At 40.5% G+C, this 22,630-nt stretch overlaps 1 protein-coding gene across 1 annotated transcript; it reads right to left on the reverse strand.

Annotated features, from left to right (window-relative positions):
- Nucleotides 1-1,981: 1,981 nt before the first annotated feature.
- On the reverse strand, nucleotides 1,982-21,786 carry Sec15 (exocyst complex component Sec15). Its single transcript, XM_074089491.1, has 17 exons — nucleotides 21,574-21,786; nucleotides 21,277-21,423; nucleotides 20,635-20,740; nucleotides 14,172-14,310; nucleotides 13,804-13,984; nucleotides 12,801-12,876; nucleotides 11,988-12,129; nucleotides 11,116-11,269; nucleotides 10,490-10,626; nucleotides 9,403-9,538; nucleotides 8,191-8,276; nucleotides 6,901-7,111; nucleotides 6,012-6,104; nucleotides 5,225-5,339; nucleotides 4,685-4,781; nucleotides 3,848-4,048; nucleotides 1,982-3,020 (listed from the first exon to the last, which is right to left on the reverse strand). Exons 1-17 carry the CDS (start codon nucleotides 21,592-21,594, stop codon nucleotides 2,774-2,776), a joined length of 2,289 nt encoding a protein of 762 aa, XP_073945592.1. The 5' UTR covers nucleotides 21,595-21,786; the 3' UTR covers nucleotides 1,982-2,773.
- Between the last annotated feature and the right edge of the window lie 844 nt (nucleotides 21,787-22,630).

Genomic DNA, 22,630 nt, shown 5'->3' on the forward strand with positions numbered 1-22,630 from the left:
ATCAGGCGTTACTTTGCGGAGGTCCATATCAATGAACTAAAAGAAACAAAAAAGAAGCCCAAGGTGGCGGGTGAGCAAAGAAATTCTGTTAGAATTCGTGTCTGTACTCCTGTCCAGTGGTAGTGTAGGGTAAGGCACGCAGCACGGAATGCTGAGGACCTGGGTTCGATTCCCAGCGCTGGTCTCTTTTTCTGGTTTTTCTGTGCATCTATGTTTCAGTGTGTATTTTCGATATGGATTTTACGGGATGACCGTAAAAGTAACAAAATTTGGACTTGAAATAAAAAATACAAAGACTCTAAAAACCAATCTTAAATTCTGATAGTTTATGCCATGAAAGTATATGATTTTTTTATTTCATTTATTTAGTTCGTTCCCAGATATGGCGAGTGAATCGATCAATGTTTTGTTAATATTTAAAAGTAATAAAATATTTTCTTTTAGTAAATTTTCCCATCTTCACCATTTCAACTGCTTTCCTTCCAAGAGTGACTAAACATTTCCATTTTATGTACATTTTTATCCTCCAAGGAGATTTACCCTCTAGTAAGGCTAGCGCAGGCGATAAATCGTCACTACATTGATAATCTATATTAATAATTTCGTCAAGGGGTGCGGTAGACTCGAATGAAATGCACATCAAATGAAGAGCGTAAAAAATTTGTCAATCCGAGTCGACAACTTGTAATAATATTAATATCAATTTTGTTGACGTATTGATTTGAGATACGAGATTTTTTCAAAGTAGTGACGAAATGGTAGCGTCAAAGTTAAAAGGAAACTAGAATAAGTTTAAATAATTTATTTCATTTTTATTCCGCTTTTAAATATGCTATTACAAACGTAATTTTCAAAATATGCGTCTATATACCAAACCAAATTAAAACAAGTTAGATAAATAAGGGATTACTACATAAACTATAAATGCTTTCTATCACTAGATTAGTCCACTAAATTATGTTATGTGGTATGTTACTTTACAGTGGGATTTTGACAAGTATTAATGATAATGGTTTAACTAGCATTACAATTACAGGTCAATTCACAAGAGCTATAATCGAGCTATTTCTAATATTACAATACAACTTGTTATTTCGTAAAATTACAAGGCATTTTTTTTTTCAGTGCAACAGTGCACGAGATACGAAAAACACATAACTTCCTCATGGAAAACAAAGTTACTTTACTTGTTTCAGCGAGTATCGCTCATGTTAGTAAATAAATAAATGTTTATATTCAAATACAATCCGAAGAATTAAGCACCTCAGACTCTTTTTGAAGTCCGCTAAAAAAATCATTAGACGCTGTTCATCTAATCACGGATAGACCAGAATATAGTGCAGCTGTCGGCAACATGAGGCAAATTATTAACAGGTGCAGCTCGGCTCTACTCTACCCCATTTTACCACTTGGCCCGGCTCAGGCCTGAAATATCCGTTTTTCTAAAGTGTATTTTCGCAAAATGTCTGCTTTTCAGAATGTCAACACGCCTTTTGCATAATGTCAGCTTCTCAAAATGTCAGATATTTGAAATTGCCTGCCTCCAAGAATGGCAGTTTTTGTATAATGTTCGCTTTTCAGAAAGTGCTTATTCTCAAAATGTCTGCAACCTCAAAATATCCGCCTTCTTATAACGTTGGCATTCCAGAAAAGTCTTATTCCCAAAATGTCTCCAATCATGGTCTTCAAAATTGCATCTAAATCGGTTCAGCGGTTTAGCCGTGAAAGAGTAACAGACAGACAGTCTGAGTTACTTTCGGATTTTTTTTAGCATTGATTTTAGTAAAAAACTAAAGTACGAAAATCCCTTCGTTTGGGTACGAAACCGGTTGAGAACGAAAAATATTAAAAAGCAGACATGGGAAAACAAACATAACAAGACTATAGCCTATTTAAAAAAGTGAACATAACGGAAAGCAGAAATTATGTTAATGCTAATATTATAGGAATGTAAACATTATGCATAGGCGACTTCCTGAGATTGTACACATTTTAAACAGCAGACATTTTGAGAAAGCTGACAAAATAGAAGTGCTAACATTGTGAAAACGCAGACGTTTTGAGACTTGTACATTTTAGGAAAACAGACATTTTAGGCCTGAGCCCTTGGCCCTTGTCTGCCGAAAGTTGCCGACCCCTGATACTAGATCAGCATAGTACAACCAGAATGTTAATGTCGCTCGGGACTCGTCGGTTTTCTTCATTTTCCTAAAGATTCAAATGAGAAAGAAAAAACACGATTTTTTGTTTAAGTTCCGAATGAATGACATTAGCAAACTAGTTTAAGTGTGCTTTACTTAAACGTAAAAATATTGCAGTTTAACTTAAATTAGCGAATACTTGACAAAAAGACGTCAAATTTATAAAAGATAAAAGGCACTAAAACTTGGTATAAATAAGATACATCCAACCCTTTACCATATAGGGCGACTTAATCAAAAAAGTTTACAAATTCTTCTTTATATTTTTTAAACAAACTTTTAAAACCCCTTGTCAAGTCTAAAACGAACCGAAACTATCAGTGTTCCTTTCTTAGGCTTAGAACTTTCTTTAGATAAATATTCAACGTAAGATTGAAGACTAGAAAATGCTCGGCGAACACGTTAGGTGTGCGCCCATCTTTAGATCCCCAACATTATCTAGTCTATTTTTTCTGAAAAAATACAGTAGATGAAGAATAAGTTTGCAAAAATAATTAGAGACAATATGTCTACTCCCGGTGGTATTTTTCTGATTATTTATTTTCTGACGACCCCATGTAGTCAATTCTCTCTCAGCCGGAACCATCTTGATTCTGCAGCGCCTTCAACTGCTTCAATACAGTGTCGAGCAACTTTCTCCTGTCCCGTTCGTTCTTCTTCAAAACAGAGAAGACGGAAGACTTCTGTTCGGCTTCTTTGAGCTTCTCGAGCAGAGTGGCGGCGTCGCGAGGCGTCACTAGGTTGTACTTTCGGCCGTCCATGTTGATGTCGTGAAGGTAGGAAGACCAGTCCCAGCCCGTTATGAGGTCTAGGAGTTGCCTGGAAGTATAATTTTAAGTTTAAATTGTAGAAACAAGCTATAACGTGGTAAGTAGGTACTAAAATCCCAGATCACACTACATCATTACAAGTGAGATTGACCTTGAAAGGCTTGGGGTCCTCAATATCCTCATGGAGGATACCAGGATGCCATTGGAACACTGAAATATCGCCGTATTGTGTCGTCTATCATAAACAAAACTGCTTGTTTCATTTACTATATCAGGGTACCACCAGAAATCTCGCTTTTCACCTAAGCTACGAACTACGCTACGAGAGAATAAAGCTATCCGCAATATCGTGTTTCACCTACAAAAGTAACTCATCTTGATGACTGATGGCTGACCTGTGGCTAGCGGAATGTTTGCACCCAAAGTTATTTGCTTTACGGCTTCGGGTTAGCAGAAGTTTGCAGAGCCTGCCAACTTAACATCCAGTCAATCATAGCCCAGGCAGAAAACAAGCAGAGCTCAGCTATACTCGTACATAAGTACGCATGAGTTTTTCACCAACTGACTTTCTAGGTCCACGTACATTATTAGAATTCTTCCTTTTCACCTATCAAAGTACCAGGGCACCATAAATCACCAGGCAGCTCGGCTACCATCCAGCAGAAGTATCGCGTTTCACCTACAAAAAGTACCAGGCAACTATAAGTCACCAAGCGGGTGAACACTAGAAAATCGTCTTGTCCGCGTCGTCACATCTGAACAAAACTACCAGGGCATCATAAATTACACTCCCAAGATGCATGCCCAAACCCAGGAGAATTCTATCAAATTTCACCTGCAAAAGTACCAGGGCACCAAAGTTACAAAGCGGCTGACCTGAGACTCGCGAAGTGTTCGAGCAGCTCGCCTTCGCGCAAGCCGGGCACGGGCTCGCCGGCCGCGAACTGTTCGCACTGGATCACATCCAAGTCCAGCTGGTAGAGTGCACCCGAAGATATTTGTTTCACGGCCGGGTCTAGGAGGAGATTGCGGAGACGCGTCGCTATGCGGTTGGTAGCTGCTCGCACTGCTGCTACCCTGATGTGTTCAGGAAATATTTGCTTTATTTTTACGATGGAGGTAAGCGACTGATTGACTAGCTGACAATACACAATGCTGACAAGACAAATGACAGACATAGCACAACATAAATCATTGAACTCTTGAAATTCGGTATTACATCGATCGCAGATTTTATTAACGTTGCATATAAAATACTCGCGCCAAATTTCAAGTCTCTATTCCCAGCGGATGAAATTATGGGATATTAAATATAATGACCCGGATAACTCACGTCTTAAATCGAGTTTAGCTCGACATGTTTCGGGCTAATCCGTAGCCCTTCGTCTTCGCCGCTGAGTCGCGTTGCTCCGAAGACGAAGGGCTACGGATTAGCCCGAAACATGTCGAGCTAAACTCGATTTAAGACGTGAGTTATCCGGGTCATTATATTTAATATGAGTGAGTCTCACGGTAGTTTCATGTTCAAAATTATGGGATTTTAATTTTATGCTAATCCCGTAGTAATATCGGAATAAAAAGTAACCCATGTGTTATTTGAGATGTTCAGCTATCGACATACCAAATCGCTCCAGTAGTTTTACCGTGAAAGAACAAAGAAACATTCCAGTGGAAATTCCCAGAAATGAGATCTTAGTAGGATTAGTAGGATACCTGGCGCGTTCCGGCAGTTGCTCCAGTGACGTCAGAACTCCCGACAAGTAACTGAGCATGTCCGTCACGAATGCCGACGCCTGCCCGGTCGGCTCAACTGGAAACAATCAAATGTTACGTTATGGAAAAGTACTATTCCGGAAACTGTCCATACTTATTAGGAAAATGTACGTTTTGGGACAACACATTTTTCACAAAATTCATAAATAAGGTTTATTTTTTGCAAATAACATAGCATCTTAAATCAAAGAATAACCATGAAATTTTACACTGTATTTTCTTTTGACGTTGCTAGAAGCACGGCAGGCCTTTTGAAAGGCTGAACTCATTTGAAAAAAAAAACTTATTCTTTTCGGAAACTATAAAACCATAAAAAAATGTACTTACTGACAAAAATTTTTGGTTTCTTACAAAATTAAGAGTTGGGAAATAAAACAGTTTGGCAGATGAAACATTTGGGAATGATACTTTTGCAAAAAGCAGGATACTGTTCAACATTCTTATTACGTGACGGGAGTCGCAGCTGTCAATCATTAGTACCTAGTAACCAGTCATAGTTCTCCAGATCGAGAAACTCGTCGACCTTCTTCTCTAAATTGTCGCAGATTTGTTTCTCTGCGTCGTCACGCGCCGCTTGAAACATGCTGCCAGCAGCCTACAAAATAATAATAAAAAACTAATTTATTTAATCAGGCGTTACTTTGCGGAGGTCATAAGGCAACCTTAGAACTCTAAATACACTGTTTACTGTACAATACTTTGCGGAGGTCCATATCAATGAACAAAAACAACTACTTTGCTCACCCGTGACTTAAGGTTTTTACCTTTAGGACTTTTATGTCGAGTGTGAGCAAAGTAATTGTTTTAGTAAAAAAACTGAGAAAATGGCGTCTGGATATTTATGTATTTTAGTGTTCGTTTCACGCGCAATTAGATTGATAATTTCGACAGCTCTGTCATCAGTGCGGTGGTTCAGCAGTATAGTCCAGGACTTGCAAACTGAAGTTCTAAAGTTCAAATGTAGGTCAGACATAACTTAGTATTTTATTTTTCTTTTTGTTTATATAGTTATATCATAACGCTTAAAGAAAGTGGAAAGTTAAAAGAATCATAAATTAAGAACCCTTATACTGTTTTAACTGCACATAATTAATTAAATTGATTTTTGATTATCTTTTAATGTTAACGGAATTCAAAAATAACACGTTGTATATTGAAGCATCACAGAATGATGAGATGAAATACTGGGTTTGATCCCTTTGAGCTATGTACTTTTCTGGTATTTTAATATAGTCTAATTTTAATATAATTTGGAGTATTTTTTAACCTGAGTAGTCACAAGATCGGATCCGGTGATATTGCTGATAAACTCGTAGAGGCATATCGTAGCGTCTTCCAAATAATGGGTGTCCACGATGATCTGAAAAAAAAAGAAAAAATTGTTAATACAGAAATATTCTCACTTTCTATGTATGTTTGAATGCCGAGGTAAACATTTTAAAAACGATTTTTTATCTACCGATTGCATACCATAGCAGCAAAATAGCCGAGGTAATTATTAACTATCAGTTTTTTTTTTCGGATTTTTAACAAATTTAAGGGAGGTAGTATCCGATCAATCACGTTTGTCGTTTGTGACATAATTTTTTTTTAGTCTTGTAACCCTAAAATTGTTACTGGCCGTCGAAACGGCTAATGAGGGTTTTCACAGAGGCGAAATATCGCTAGATGGCGTTAGTATCGTGAGGTGCGTTTGACGTTTGACGTTTGCTTGCGATTGGCTCATTTAGTTTTTTAACCAATCACGAGCAAACGTCAAACGGACCTCTCGCTCGATACTAACGCCATCTAGCGATATTTCGCCTCTGTGGAAACCCTCATTAGATAGTGCCATACACACAGCTACAAAAATAACTGAAAAAGGAGAATCAATGAAATGAATCAGTAAATGTCAAAATCCTGCTGTCATTACACGACATGTTGTAGCTGCATGTGTAGTAACTAACTTCAAGTCTCGTGGCACTACCCATATTATTTTTATGAAAAAAAAAGTTTTTTTCTTCTGTCATAAGAAAGGAAACACGTCTTTTATCAATAAATTAATTAAATTAGGCACCCGTTGAAGGAGCGGCTAAGCATAACGAGGCTTAAATGCCGCGTTGCCGCCCTCTGGCGTCTACAGGAGGGACTAATGAAACAATCATCATCATAGTAACCTGCACGAGCTGCATCAGCGGCAGCGGGTGCCGGAACAGAGCGGACAGGCAGCCGGTGAAAGAACGGCTCAGGAGCAGCGAGGCGGAGTGCCGCGCCGCCGCCGCCCGCCGCCCGCCGCCCAGCCCCAGCCCCGCTGAGTACTTCAGCCACGCGTAGATGAACTCCTTCACTTGCACGTACACGGCTGGTACTATCGACGAGAAAGGGAACCTGCGGAGTATGTTTTTTTTTTACTTTTTGACTGTACTAGCATTCTCATCCAACTTACAGGTCGATTCACAAGAGCTGGCACTAATTAATTCAACGTAAGTAATGTCACTAAGCCGTGGTGGCCTAGTGGTTTGACCTATCGCCTCTCAAGCAGAGGGTCGTGGGTTCAAACCCCGGCTCGCACCTCTGTGTTTTTCGAAATTCATGTGCGGAATTACATTTGAGTTTACTACGAGCTTTGCGGTGAAGGAAAACATCGTGAGGAAACCTGCACAAACCTGCGAAGCAATTCAATGGTTCGTGTGAAGTTCCCAATCCGCACTGGGCCCGCGTGGGAACTATGGCCCAAGCCCTCTTGTTCTGAGAGGAGGCCTGTGCCCAGCAGTGGGCCATATATAGGCTGAGATGACTCACAAGAGCTGGCACTAATTAATTCAACGTAAGTAATGTCACTAAGCCGTGGTGGCCTAGTGGTTTGACCTATCGCCTCTCAAGTCGTGGGTTCAAACCCCGGCTCGCACCTCTGAGTTTTTCGAAATTCATGTGCGGAATTACATTTGAGTTTACCACGAGCTTTGCGGTGAAGGAAACATCGTGAGGAAACCTGCACAAACCTGCGAAGCAATTCAATGGTTCGTGTGAAGTTCCCAATCCGCACTGGGCCGCGTGGGAACTATGGCCCAAGCCCTCTCATTCTGAGGGGAGGCCTGTGCCCTGCAGTGGGACGTATATAGGCTGGGATGATGATGATGATAGACACCTGCAACACCAGGGGGATTGCAGATGCTTTGCCAACCTAGAGGCCTAAGATGGGATACCTCAAGTGCCAGCAATTTTACCGGCTGTCTTACTCTCCACGCCGAAACACAACAGTGCAAGCACTGCTTTTTCTCGGCAGGATTAGCGAGCAAGATGGTGGTAGCAAAAAAAATATTTCCGAAAACGCTGGTAGTTTTAAAAAATGACGTGTAAAAGTACCCATTGCGGCCTATTTACTGAATAAATGATTTTAATTTGAATTTTGAAGTAATAGTTGTGCATGGCAATGTTGCCGCTCCTGCGTATATAATCACACGTACTTTCTGGGGAATCCTTGGGCTTCCAACTCCTCGCCGTCGTAGGGGAAAGTATCCATCACGCCGTCGTACTGCTCCTGGTTCGTCACCTGAACGGAAAACGTTTGTATTTCTAATTATCATCATTGTGTCCAAAACGTAATGCGCGTGATTTTGAGATGGACCACGGGAATGAGGGCTATCGCGTATGAATTCGCCACTAGAGGCGCTAGTGTAGCGTGAGGTCTTCGAAATGTCAAATCTCATAGTTTTTGGGTGAGCTACGCGGGTTTATTTATAATTAGAATAATTTTGTGAATATTTTGCAATATCTGAAATTAATTATGGCAAATATGTGTCCCGGGGCAATAAATGTCTGTTTTGAGACAGTTTTGTCTTTCGGAAACCTTTGTCCTCCCGTTTTTCTGAACAAACCGGAAACTATGCAACACTGAGGCATGCTCGATATTTTTATGGTACGGTTTTAAGGTGTATTAAATATGATTTTAATCTAAACTTAACGCCCGTAATAACAGACTTTGAAAGCCATACTTAAAAACCTCACGCAACAGTGCGCCATCTAGTGAGACAAAAAACGATAGCCCTCATTCTCTTATTAAAGCATGTGCTAAAGAAGAATCATGTTAGATTTCCAAAAACATATCGTCACTACTTTGAAAAAATCTCGTCTCTAAAATCAATATGTTAACAAAATTGCACCTTGACGTAATGTTCATAAGGTCCACTCAGAAAAATTATCTACTTTGAGATACGAGTTTTTTTTTTAAGTAGTGACGATATCTGAAGCGTATTTTTTCCGCTGTCAACTAAACGTTATTTTTTGTTTGATTGACAAAAGAAAAATAATGCCCAATATTTCCTTATAATCTAACTGACGGATTAAATGACTAAGAGGCTGTTTCACCACCCATTGATTAATTTTATTTGTCGGATAATTGCGATGCCGTCTCCGTCTATTCGAACAAAACAAACAGAGACGGCATCACATTTATCCGTCAAATAAATTTAATCAATGGATGGAGAAACAGGGGGTAAGTAGAATATTATTATTATTATTTTAAGGAGACCCAACAGCTAAAAACAATTAGTATTATTTTTATTATCCAGGAATCTAGTGTACAGGCTCAGCGCTCTACTTCATCCAACACAGCGAACTGGTACTTGGCGGAACCGTCCCAAAGACGGCAGCATGCCTACTGGGAACAGCAGAAGTACCTCTATGGGCGAGAAGGTGGCGTTGTCGAGAATGTCGCGGAATACCACGACCCAGCGCTGCATCAGCACCTCGGTGTAATGCTCCGCCATCTCTTGCAGCAGCAACGGCAGGGGCTCCGTCGGCAAACCGTAGCACCTGGCACGAGAGATGGAACATTCAAAGTCAAAGTCAAAATATCTTTATTCAATTTAGACTATAACAAGCACTTATGAATGTCAAAAAAAATTAACCACCGGTTCGGAAAAACCTCTGCTGAGAAGAATCCGGCAAGAAACTCAACGAGGTATATATATTTTTTTTTAAAACAGATTTACAATATTATTAAATGATATATATACATCACAAGTATTTAACACAACTTTATTTTTAACACAGTAGGTTCGCTATTTGAAGGGATCGCTAATGCAGATCGGAATTATTTCCAAATATCCCTGTCCATGATATAATCATTAACTTTATAATACTTCTTCATTCTTAGGGTTGCATACCCAAAGAGCGCCAACGGGACCCCATAGGGAACATTATATTACGCAAAGTTCTGCGCAGGGGGCGACCGACAGGGGGTTTTTTTTTTGACATTCATAAGTGCTTGTTATAGCCTAAATTGAATAAAGATATTTTGACTTTGACTTTGACACTAACACAAATCGTAAACAAACCGCCATGACTACATCAGTTCTCTTTATAGTTTGTCGCTATGACGGATCACGAGAATCATGACGTATTTATTAGTATGTATTTGCCCTTTGAAGCCGTAGTGGCCTAGTGGTTTGACCTATCGCCTCTCAAGCAGAGGGTCGTGGGTTCAATTCAAACCCCGGCTTGCACCTCTGATTTTTCGAAATTCATGTGCGGAATTACATTTGAAATTTACCACGAGCTTTGCGGTGAAGGAAAACATCGAGAGGAAACCTGCACAAATCTTCAATGGAGCGTGTGAAGTCCCCGATCCGCACTGGGCCCGCGTGGGAACTATGGGCCAAGCCCTCTTGTTCTGAGCGGAGGCCTGTGCCCAGCAGTGGGACGTATATAGGCTGGGATGATGATGATGATTTGCCCTTTCCCCAACGATATTGTATCACCTACTTGAGCGTGTTGATGAACAGCACTATCTGGTGCTTGATACTGAGCATCAGTGTTGGGTCGGTGATGAGGGAAGTGTTGGTTCGTAATGTCGAGGCCACTTTGTTGACCGACATGCTCCAAGTATCCAGCAGCCAATCCTGGAAAACGAGTCAAATTTAGATGTTTATCCACCCGAGCCGCCGGCGAGGGTTATTGTTAAGTCGAGGGTAAGATGGGTTTTATGAACAAGTTACACACTGCTATTCACTAAAACAATGCTAATCAATATCCATTCGTTCACTGCCTTTTATTTTTCATGCAATGCCATTTCTAAGTCGAAAATACAAACTGAAATATAGATGCATAGAAAAACCAGAAAAATAAGACCAGTGCTGGAAATCGAACCCAGGTCCTCGGCGTTCCGTGCCACGTGCTATACCCCTAAACACTGGATATTTCTATGATAAATTATTGGGATTTCTTGTTTGAATAATATACATAAAGTATAAAACACAAAGAACTAAAAAAAAAACTTAATTTTATAAACTTTTATTTATTTATTTTATTAGTTCAAAATGAGTGAGAGCAACAAATGGTCCCTTATTGTCTGTGACTGTTAACGCTTGATTGCCATGTATTTTACGTACATTCGATACGAGACCCGCTCCAGTGCTCAGCAGGTGTTCCTCGAGGATGAAGAAGCCCAGCACGGCGTTCAGGTAATTCTTTACGCTCTGAATGTTATCATGGAGGTTGCCGGAGGGGATGAGCACCAGACGCGCCTGCTGCTTGCGTTGGGCCCTGGAAACAACCGCAACCTTCACAGATAGTTACAACAACAACAAGCCATCGTCATCATCATCATAACCCAGCAGTTGAGATTACGAGATTTTGTCCTGATCTCACGGTGGATGCAGGCCGCTTCCAATCGAAGCAACTGGAGGTCTATCGGGGAGGCCTATGTCCTGTTGGACTTCCTTCAGTTGATGATGATTAGTAGTATACCTGGCGCGTGTGACGTCAGCACTCCCAATAAGTAACTGTCCAACAATACTCATCCTATGACTAATATGATGCGCATTTACACTCTCGCCTCGTGCCTCGCCTCGCGCCTCGTCTCGAATCTCGGCCCGCGGCTCGCGTGATCAATGGTAAATGAGCTTCCTGTTTACACTCTCGTGGCGAGTTCAGTTGTCGTTGAGCTTAAAACCTGCGCAGCACAAGGTTCAAACTCGAATGAAGCGAGAGCGCGAATGTAAACACCAAGCTCGCGTTCGTCGCGAGGTCCTTTGGCGAGCGCTGCGAGGGGCGAGGCGAGGCGCGCGCGTCTGGTCACACTCACCTCGTACCTCGCCTCGCAACTCGTACGCTAGTGTAAATGCGGCATGACGGTAATTCTCAAACATCACAGAGATGCTTTTCAGTGATTTGTGACCTTCCCTCAGGATATTGAGCTATCTAATTCTATATTCTTCCGCGACAGCGAAGCCAGATGAAACCAGTTATAATCAGATCTCACCTGTAATACTGTATGAACTCGTTCTTGGCGCCCAGTACCCCGTGTATGTGGAGACAACGGTGCAGTGGACTGAAGTCCACCAGCTCGTGAGGGCACTGCGGGCCGGCGTTTTCCCGCCCTGCTATGCCCAGCAACGCCATCTCTGTAGAAAAGTTAACTTTTTCTTACGGTTCCATAGTCAAATCGGCGAAAACCGGATCTTTTTAGTCGGTTTGCAATATGACAACTTTAAACAAAAATTCTATTAATCAAAGTAATTTGAATCAATGTTGATTGAAAGTCAAAATACATAAACGGGACTTAGCACGCTAAAACACACGAGTAATATTTACCCACTCGTACCACTGCCACTGTAATGTGGTTGAAATGTCGAGGTAAATATTACTCGTGTGTTTTGCGCAGGGTTTCTCAAACTTTATGGCGTACCCGTTAAAGATTCTAGACGAAGCGAACCCTACTAGACCAAACGAAATAAAACTGGCTGTGGAGTAAGTTTATTTATTTTCAATCATCATGTAATATAATGATATATTTATTTCAACAAATATAGGTAGAATCGTCTTGCCAACGATAGAAACTGACAAACTAAGTAACAAATTTAGAGTTGATAAAAAAATACGAGTCCAAACCATCTTAATTCATTGCGTTTGCCATCATCACGTAAACCTTGTCGGAACTACGTCGAATAGCGATAGGGGTTCGCGTACCCCACTTGAGAAACCCTGTTTTAGCGTGATAAGTCCCGTTTGTGGTATTGTGACTATGAGTGAAAATCACGAAAGTTTACAATGTTGATTGATTATGATTAATCACCTTTCTTTTGCTTCACAATGCTAGCTAGAGTCCTTCCTAGCATGTCTTGGGTCTGTTTCAATGCCATAGCACCAACCTGTGACCAAAATATTAAAAAAATGCCTCCTTTTACTCTGCCTTTGTACTTATATATACTTGGGTTGGATAGGAATTTAACTAAAAGTAAACAAACTTCAGCTGCCAGATTTAGTACATTCAAGGATTTTAAACATTTTACTTATCTATCATTATAATACAAACTAGACTAGTGTATTTTAATACAGAAATGTAAATGTTTATATATTTTAATGGGGGAATTTCAATATTTAAGACACCAGTTTGTTTTGTTTACATTAAGTTAATTACCTATCCAAACCAAATATAAGCTTTTTTTGTGTAATATTTTTCTGTAATAAAACCTACAAACAAACCAAATGAATGTCTGGGGGCACGGCAGTGCCCCCGCCAAGTCGAGTAAAACAAAAACAAAGGCACGGCCATACCATACTTTTCTCCATGCCATTCAGGCTATTTTCAACATTAAAATTTTCGTGATATGAGACTATGAGTATTGTCTATAATAAGTCGTGAGTAAGTAAGTATAATAAGTGAGTCGTAAGTGGTTCGTGAGTGTAAGTATAATAAGCAGTATAAGTCGTGATAGCCGTCGGTTGACCTATGACCTTTCAAGCAGAGGATCGTGGGTTCAAATACGGGTTTTATGCATGCACCATACACCATACAGTCTCGTGATCATGGCGCATGCAACTATGCCGAAATATCGAGCTTCTCTAAAATCAAGGTACGCGGAACAAAACCCGAATTTAAACTATAAAATTAGTAATGACCATGATAGTCTAAAACATTGTGACTTTTCATTTAATTGGAACGAAAATCAAATTACTTTTTAATAACTAAGTTTGTTGCAAGTATCTAAAACGTCACACAGACATATCTTCTTTTAAGCACTCACTCTCCTACTTTCACATAAATACTTGCAAACTTCTAACCCCAAGGGCCTCACCTGAGGGCTAAGTCTACGGATGTCTTCGAGAAAGTCTCGCAGGTCAGCCATGGAGGCCAGGCGGATAGCTTCCCGCAGCCGAGGGATGTCTGCTGCTATCTGGCCACACCACTTGTACGGAGCCACCCGAGGCAGCAATACATGCTCAAGTTGCTCGAGAGTTTTCAGCGCTGGGTAGTATCTGTTGAGATTGTTCAATAAGTGAACTAACAATTACTTTGCTCACCTGCAACCTTACGATAGCTACGTCTATGAAACAAAATGTGCGTTCATGCAGGTCCACCACCACAAATGTTTCAAACTTAACCAGAGTTCATTCTCTGAGGGACACCATTGTTGTGGTAATTGATTAAGTAACATTTGTTTACCTTTTAGCATCAACCTGAGTCTTCAGCTTGGAGTAAGTGGTGAGCAATGGCAAGCAGAGTTCCATCTTTTCAATGGTGGCTGCAATATTTAGCTCAACTCTTCGAGCCCGAATCAGCTCCTCTGCCCGCGTACAGAGCCCTACAAAGTAACCACAATATGAGATAAATTTAATTAAAAAAATAAATTATTTAACTCCAAGATGCACCAGGGTGAATATTTGAGCGATTTTGAAGTTAGAATCAGAACACACTTAGTTATTTTTTTTTACCGCGCTGTCAGTGCCGAATGCCGAAGTTCGGCTCAAGCTGCCGAAATTCGGTTAAACCGAATGTAAAACGAATTTCGGCCCATCCCTACTGAAGACCTTATTCATTTGCTTTTGGAATATGATCAGAATTAGGACATCAGAGACAGGTATTTGGATGGTATGGGCTTGTTCAATGGAAGTATAAATGTAATTCTAAGGTGACCGCTTTCAGAAGAAGCAATGCTGATTTTTTTTTTTTTTTTTTCTTAATGGCTTTCACTCTTGCCGTGATAGCAAGACGTATTTTGCCAGTGTCGGCGTAGAGACATTACACACGTGAGGAGAATGTTCGGTTTTTGAAATTTTGATCTTGGGGAAGGAACAGACAGGAGACCTAAACAAATAACATATGTTATGGACGGCACAAAGACCACAAAGACAATTACATTTTTTTTTTTTTTAATCATAGGGTATTGGAAGAGTTTTAAGCATGCTAGCATAAAAGGAAGAGTTGAAAAGGAAACAAAAAATAATATAATAATAAGCATGCTGCAGATACTACAACTTAATGTTGTGGCACTGAATAAATTGATTAAGATTTTTATCAAGGAAGAATCAAGTAGAGCAAGAAGAGTCAGAAAGTTAATAGGTCGCGGAACATCCTTAGGCAGCGCGTCATATAGAGAGTAAGTGAGTCTACCGCAACTGAAAAAAATGTGATCTAAAGAACCCTCGTCGAGACCACATTCACACAAAGAGTTGTCCCGAACCCTGATTTTAGACAAGAACACCGGAGTACAGACATGACCTAAACGGAGTCGGCAAATGGTAGAAGTGACCCATTTATTAGCTGAGCGGAAACGGTAAAACCAAGGCTTTCGGGGGATTAACGGTTGGATGTTCCATAGTGTCGACCTTTCTGGAGTCTGGAGGAGTCCCACATAGTCTGCCAGGAATTCCTCAAGTCATTCTGAACGGACATCATTAGGTCTGATGGTAAAATGATGTTATAATCCTGGGAACCGATTTCAATGGCATCTTTTGCCCATGTGTCCGCTCTTTCATTACCTATTATGCCGCAGTGACCTGGAATCCATGCAAGCGTAACTTCTAGTCCCTGTTGTTTGCATCGGTATAGAGACTCTTTAATTTTTAATATAATTGGAAACTTTGTTTTCATTTTAAAATGGTTACCGACAATTGCTTGCAGGCAGCTTTTGGAATCGGAAAAAATTAAAGCTTTTGAGATGTTATGCGAATTCGAAAATCTTATAGCCTCTAAGATAGCAATGGATTCCCCAGTGAAAACCGATGATTGAGATGGTCCTTTCTGAGTCAAAACAATTTGGTATTTGGGAATCCATACAGCTGATCCTACACTACCATTGGGGTCTAACTTAGAAGCATCTGTGAAAATGGGTAGCCAGTCCTCCCATTCTTGTAATTTTTTATTAAATTTAATATTGGCCGCTGGGCTATCCTTGTCAATGCCAAAATCAAGGATAACATTGGGGATGTAGGTTAAGGACTCATAGTTGACCTCAAAAATAGGATTGGTGTTGGTCGTATATATAGGGACGGAAGATTTTTCAACTTGGAATATGAGACAATGTACTTCGGTTTTTCCTTATTTGACCAATACGTGTTTTCAGATATTTCTTGGGAAAGCTCCTCCAGACGAGGAAGAAGAGGATGATTGGAGATAGAACACGCCTTAAAGATGAAACGGTCTGCCAAGTATTGCCTGCGGAGGGAGAGGGGAGGATCCAAGCATTCAACCTGCATAGCGATTTTTGGTGAGGATTTCATTGCACCTAGAGTGATACGCAGACATTTGGCTTGAATCAGGTCCAACTTTTTAAGAGCATTTTTATTACAGGGTTCAATCACGAGCGAGCCATAGTCAAACTGACTGCGGATCACTGCATTGTACACGAGCTTTTGGCAGTATGGGTGAGCGCCCCACCAAACCCCAGAGAGAGCCCGAAGAACATTAATACCCTTTTCGCATTTGCTGGTTACATACTCCAAATGCGGAACGCCAGTCATCTTAGAATCCAGGAAGACTCCGAGGAATTTCACAGCGTCCAAACAGGGGATGACCTCATCATCATACCGGATATCCATGATAGGAATGGATCTGCTACGTGTGAAAGTTACTATGCAGCTTTTAGATGGTGATAAAGTCAGACCATGATCATCTAGCCAGATCTTGAGATAACTGAGCGCTTCATTGAGTTTAGAAGGAGCAGCATCTGTTGACTGAGAACTGGTATACAGCACCAAGTCATCAGCATACTGAAGTATACTACAGAAGGGGGAGACAGATTGTTCAATATCATACGTATATATATTATAAAGAAGAGGGGAGAGCACCGAACCTTGAGGGAGTCCCTGCCATAGGGTACGAGGAGGGAGGAAACTATTGCCAGATCGAATTTTTATGGTACGTCCTATGAACAACTTACAAACAAAGTGAACTATCCTCGCAGGAATACTCAGCTGAAGCATTTTTGCTCTGAGTACTGGAAGAAGAACATTGTCGTATGCGGCAGAGATGTCCAAGAAGCACCCAACGAGATGTTGTTTTTTGGAGAAGGCCAATCTAATGTCTGAGGTCAGAATCGATAAGTTGTCCATTGTACTTTTTCCTTTACGGAATCCGAACTGAGAGTTTGCGAGTAATTTTTCCTTTTCTACGAACCATTCCAACCTATTCTTAATAAGATGTTCGAAGATTTTACCAATTGATGCAGACAAAGCAATTGGGCGATAAGAGCTAGCTACCTGAGGGTCCTTCCCTGGTTTAAGGAATGGGATAATAATTTGGCTCGTCCATTCCTGTGGGATTTCACCAGTCACGAAAAACAAATTGTACAGTTTTAGTAGATGTTCCTTTGAGAAGCGATTAAGTTTCCGGATAAAAAGATAGGGAATGCCATCTTCTCCGGGGGAACTGTTACGTAGTCCATCTAAAGCCAACTCAAGTTCAGTGAATGTGAAGGGATTGTCGAGAGGACCTAGTTCCGCAGGGGGAAGGGAAGGGTCGATACAGGATTTCTCTGGAACTGATGAAGGAGCCAATTTGTCCGCAAACTCTGCCAACCAGGAAGGAGGGTTAGGAGAGGCTGAACAAACAGGATGGAAAGAGCCCCGAAATCTTTTAATATTTTTCCATACCAGCGATGGCGGGGTTCTAGGGTTGAGGCTTTCGCAAAATCCCTTCCATCCTTTCTTTTTTGCTTTATTTAGGAGACGTTTAGTACGGGCAGAAATTTTTGATAGGCAACAAAATCATCGGAAAGACCAGACTCATTAAACTTACGTTCCGCGTTGTCTCTTGCTTTGATCGCCGCCGTGCATTCTGCATCCCACCAGGGAGGTGAAGGGATTTTGCTACTACGTATTTTTTTCTTAGGGATGTACTTATCTGCTGCTTCTAGTAGAATCGATTGAAGTAGAGGTATAAATCTAAGGGATTTGATAGGTTGGGATCTAGCTCTTTTAATTTATTTTCAATATAATGAGAGTAGCTTGGCCAGTCCGCTTTATCCAACCTATATTGAAGGAGGGGTTGGGGACGGGTGAGGGAAGAACAGAGGATGGCTGGGAAATAATTATAGGGAAGTGATCACTTCCGAATGACTGACTCAGAACCTGATAGGATAGCGAACACGAAAGATTGGGAGAGCTAGCAGACAAATCCAGAACAGAGTTGGGGTTTTGTCCGGGATATACCCGATGAGTGGGAGAGCCGTCGTTGATGATTACGACATTAATGTCATCAAACAGGTCCAGAAGGAAGGAAGAAAATATGTCAGAATGTGATGAACCCCAGGAGGTGTTATGACTATTAAAATCACCCATAATGAGGAGAGGAGGTGGGATCGAGAACAAGATTGTAGAAAGGTCGGGTATTAAGTTGATATTTGGGTGTGGGATATAAATTGATACGCAATTAATTCCCATGACATTGGCCGCAACAGCGTTAATATCATGGGAATGAGGAGGGAGAGGGATTTGTGAGAAAGTGTAACCTCTTTTAATCAATAACGCACAACCAGCACGTCCATCACCGCGGTCCTCCCGAAGGCATGAGAAGCCCGGGATCCTAAACTGGGAACCCGGTCTCAGCCATGTCTCCGAAATGGCCGCCACTGAAACGAAGTGCTCGTTGATGAGATTGATTAGTTCTGGTTTTTTAGGGATGATACTACGACTATTCCATTGAAGAAAATTGGCCTGGGGGGGCCATTGGAGAAGGATAATCGCTCAGCAAGTGAAACCATTAATGGGGCAACGTCGGGCGGTAAACAATCGCTCCATTTGGCGATTATATTCGTGAGAAGTTTGAATAGTAATTCCATAAGGTCATCATTGGGGGTCTCAACTGGCATCCGCCGTGACGATAGGGCGTAGCCATTGGGGAGTTGGGATTGTGGGGTCGAGATAATATCTCTATGGGCTTGCCGGTCATAGCCTGGAGACAGAGGGGACCTTGCTCTAGATTTACGGATGATCGTCTTACGGTATGAAGCTGAGGGAGGCGATTGGGGAGGAAGGGGAGGGCGAACAGGCGAGGGAGACTGCCATGAGGGAGAGTTGGGCTCGAACATAATCTTGGCCACGTCGGCGTAAGGACGACGTACAGCCGGAAAACGAGAGGACGCTTCCTGGTAAGAGATGCTGTGTTCCGACATTGCCAGTTTGATAGATTTTTGCCTACAATATTCAGGGCAACGTTGGTCTGTCGCATAATGATTGCCTGAGCAGTATAAACAGGTTACATGCTCAGCAGCGATGTTGCATCCTTCACCAGGGTGTTTTTGTGCACACTTGAAGCATCGGGCATCAGAGCGGCATTGGGCCTGAATATGACCAAACCTCAGACATTTCCGGCATTGAATTGTTGGGAGCACGTACACTTCGACCTTCAACGATGTATAAAACGCAAAGATTTTCTGAGGAAGCTTTTGACCTTCGAAGGTCACTACAACGGTTTGCGTTGGAACCCATGATGGAGGACCTCCCTCATTGGTTACCTTGCGCTGAAGTCGCCGGGCTTCGAGAATTTCTCCTGGTCCGTCTATGAGGTCAGTAGCGTCAACAAATGTCTGCTGCTATCTGGCCACACCACTTGTACGGAGCCACCCGAGGCAGCAATACATGCTCGAGTTGCTCGAGAGTTTTCAGCGCTGGGTAGTATCTGTTGAGATTGTTCAATAAGTGAACTAACAATTACTTTGCTCACGCAGCGGTCTTACTCAACCGAGACACGGTTGTGCGTTCCTGCAGGTCCACCACCACAAATGTTTCAAACTTTGGCGTTCATCTCTGAGGGAAGACCATTGTTAATAGGTTAAGTGAAATGCCCAGTTGTAGCATCAACCTGAGTCTTCAGGAGTAAGTGTGAGCAATGGCAAGCAGAGTTCCATCTTCTTCAATGGTGTATTTGCGGATTCCGCTCAAGTCAGTGTTTATAAATGCCTGCTATGGATGCGTTGTCGATGTCCGTTCCTGCATCACCTTTTTACCTTTAATTCGGCCCTATCGGGCGATTTAGTTCCAAAGAACCAAGGTGAATATTTGAGCATTTTGAGCGTGTCAGAACACCACTTAGTTATTTTTTTTTACCGCGCTGCCCGAATGCCGAAGTTCGGCTCCTGCCGAAATTCGGTTAAACCGAATGTAAAACGCTTTCGGCCCATCCCTACTGAAGACCTTATTCATTTGCTTTTGGAATGTGATCAGAATTAGGACATCAAAGACAGGTATTTGGATGGTATGGGCTTGTTCAATGGAAGTATAAATGTAATTCTAAGGCGACCGCTTTCAGAAGAAGCAATGCTGATTTACAGATTCATTAGACAGGCCTTTGCATCCAGAGATGTGGTTTCAGTGCAAGGGAGAGTGTAATATTTGTTGTGTGGTGTATATAAGTGAGGCTCCCCATGATGCTGACATAGTCACATTTGGTGTACTAAAGCCTCTTTAAACTACTAGATAAAAAAAAAACAAGCCGAAACGCCACACCGTGAAACATTTCTTAGCACAGCATGACGTGACCCCCACTCCCGAACTTTGATGTGTTTCATCTTTTTCATATGATAGACAAAAGAAAAAAATAACCAATATTTTCTTGATTATCAACTGGTGGACTAAATAGAATATTTTATTTTACCCTAAACTACCCAAATCCAAGCCTTCCTTCCTACCTTCCGTAGTTTCCTTGACATTGGCATCGACATTGGATATCTCAGCGTGGAGCTCCTCTGCATGAGACCGCACTTGGAGCAGCTCCCGGATTGAATCGATGAAGCCCTGAGGATATTTAACGATACATTTAGCTCAGCTACATTGCCGCACAGTTCATTGTCCAACACTCTAGATCAGGGGTGGCCAACCAATTAGTCCAGTTGATTGTGGCAAGGTAAAAACTAATGATATTTTTAACGAATACAAATGATTTTGTACTATATTGTATACTAGGTAAGGTTGAATATTTGTGTACATTTATGTGGTTGCTATATGCACTATGCCTGGAAAAGGGTTAAATAAAGTAAGCAAAAGCCCTGAGGATGTTCGAATTTAGAATTAAATCTATGGACAGATCTGTAACACATTCACCAGTGGTAGCAGTAGCTGTAGACCTTAAATATAAGGTACAAAGTTGGCAAGGCAAGTATGACTATAACCGTTACCACTTACAAACATTTTAACAAAGTTGTTTACTATATTTGTGCCCATGAAATTATTAGGCTACAACTTTATTAACTTATTTCATGTTATGTGCAACGTTTTCTATTATTATTATTATGTGCTTACTAATATAAATTTGATTATTTAATCTTATGTACCTGATAGTGGAAGTTGCACAGTTTCTCGATCTCCTTGTCATGCTGTTTGATGCGTTCGTCTAGTTGTTGCACGAATGCCTCATGACCTTCTCCTTCGTACACGGATCGGAATGCCGGTCCCCAGTAGTCGTCAATGCCCTCAATTTCCTGAATAAACCAAGAACATAACTGTTAACTAAACAACGAAGTATCAGCACAATTACGTATATTAACACACTGTAGACGTACATTAAACGATAAAGAAAACAATGTACAGTTTTTATTTAAAGTTCATTGTTAAAGTGGGTGTGTACCTACCTGAATAGTTGCACTCGTCATTCTGACACTGTATATTAGTTAGTCACACTTTGATTGATATGTCAGATCTAGCTCACATTTCTTTTGTTATTTGCGATTTATAAAAAACACAAATATATAGAATTAATTTCCGAATATAAGATGCACAAAAACAAGAAACGTAACAACGAAAATCATTGAAAAAATCGTGACATTGACTTTGACATTGACAAATAAGAAGCGTTATTTTTACCGATTAGCAAGATTGATCGTAATAATTTTTGTATACCAACTAAGTGTTTTTTTTTTTAATAAACAATATTTCATGAATAACTTTATATAAATAAAATATTAGTAAATAATTGTAAAGATCATTTTGTGCTGTACATTATTATAATTTGTATGTAATGAAAAAAGGGACTAAAAACGCCTTTGAATAATTTATGTTCAAATACTAGTAACATCATTCTGATAATTCCCATTTAAAAACATATTTTGATAATTTTAAATTAACTAATATTGTGGTCATTTTTATATTTTTAAGAACAATTATAATTATTGCCTTCTGCGTAAGAGAAAATGAAACTTGACTTAAGCATACAATATATAGAATTTGATAAGTTCTAGCCTTAGGTTCTAGCTATTTGATGTTCGGAACGGAACATTGATAAAATGTTGCAATACTAGTTTATGTTTTTCCTCAAACTGAAAAGCACTAGTATCGTTTAAAAAATAAAAACAATTATAGCGCGGTATGTGTACTTCTTAAAATGATTTTTATATCAGCAATTTGTACTGCGCACTGCTTAGAATATTTTATTTTGTTCTACAGTATGTTCAATATAGCTCGCAATATGTTCGCTTTAGGAAGTAATTAAATAAATTGCATTTTTTTAGTATACGGTCTAACAATTTTAATAAAAATATCGAAAATTTCATTATTTATAGTTTTTAATCGCTAGTTTAGATTAAAATGTGATGTGATGATCTTAATCATATACGAATAGTTAACTTTTCACAACTAAAGCACTGCACCAAATTTGATGAAATTTGGAATTGAACAAAGCTTGAGCTTCAT

Source organism: Choristoneura fumiferana, chromosome 6 (genome assembly GCF_025370935.1).
Source record: "Choristoneura fumiferana chromosome 6, NRCan_CFum_1, whole genome shotgun sequence".
NCBI classification, from domain to species: Eukaryota; Metazoa; Arthropoda; class Insecta; order Lepidoptera; family Tortricidae; genus Choristoneura; species Choristoneura fumiferana.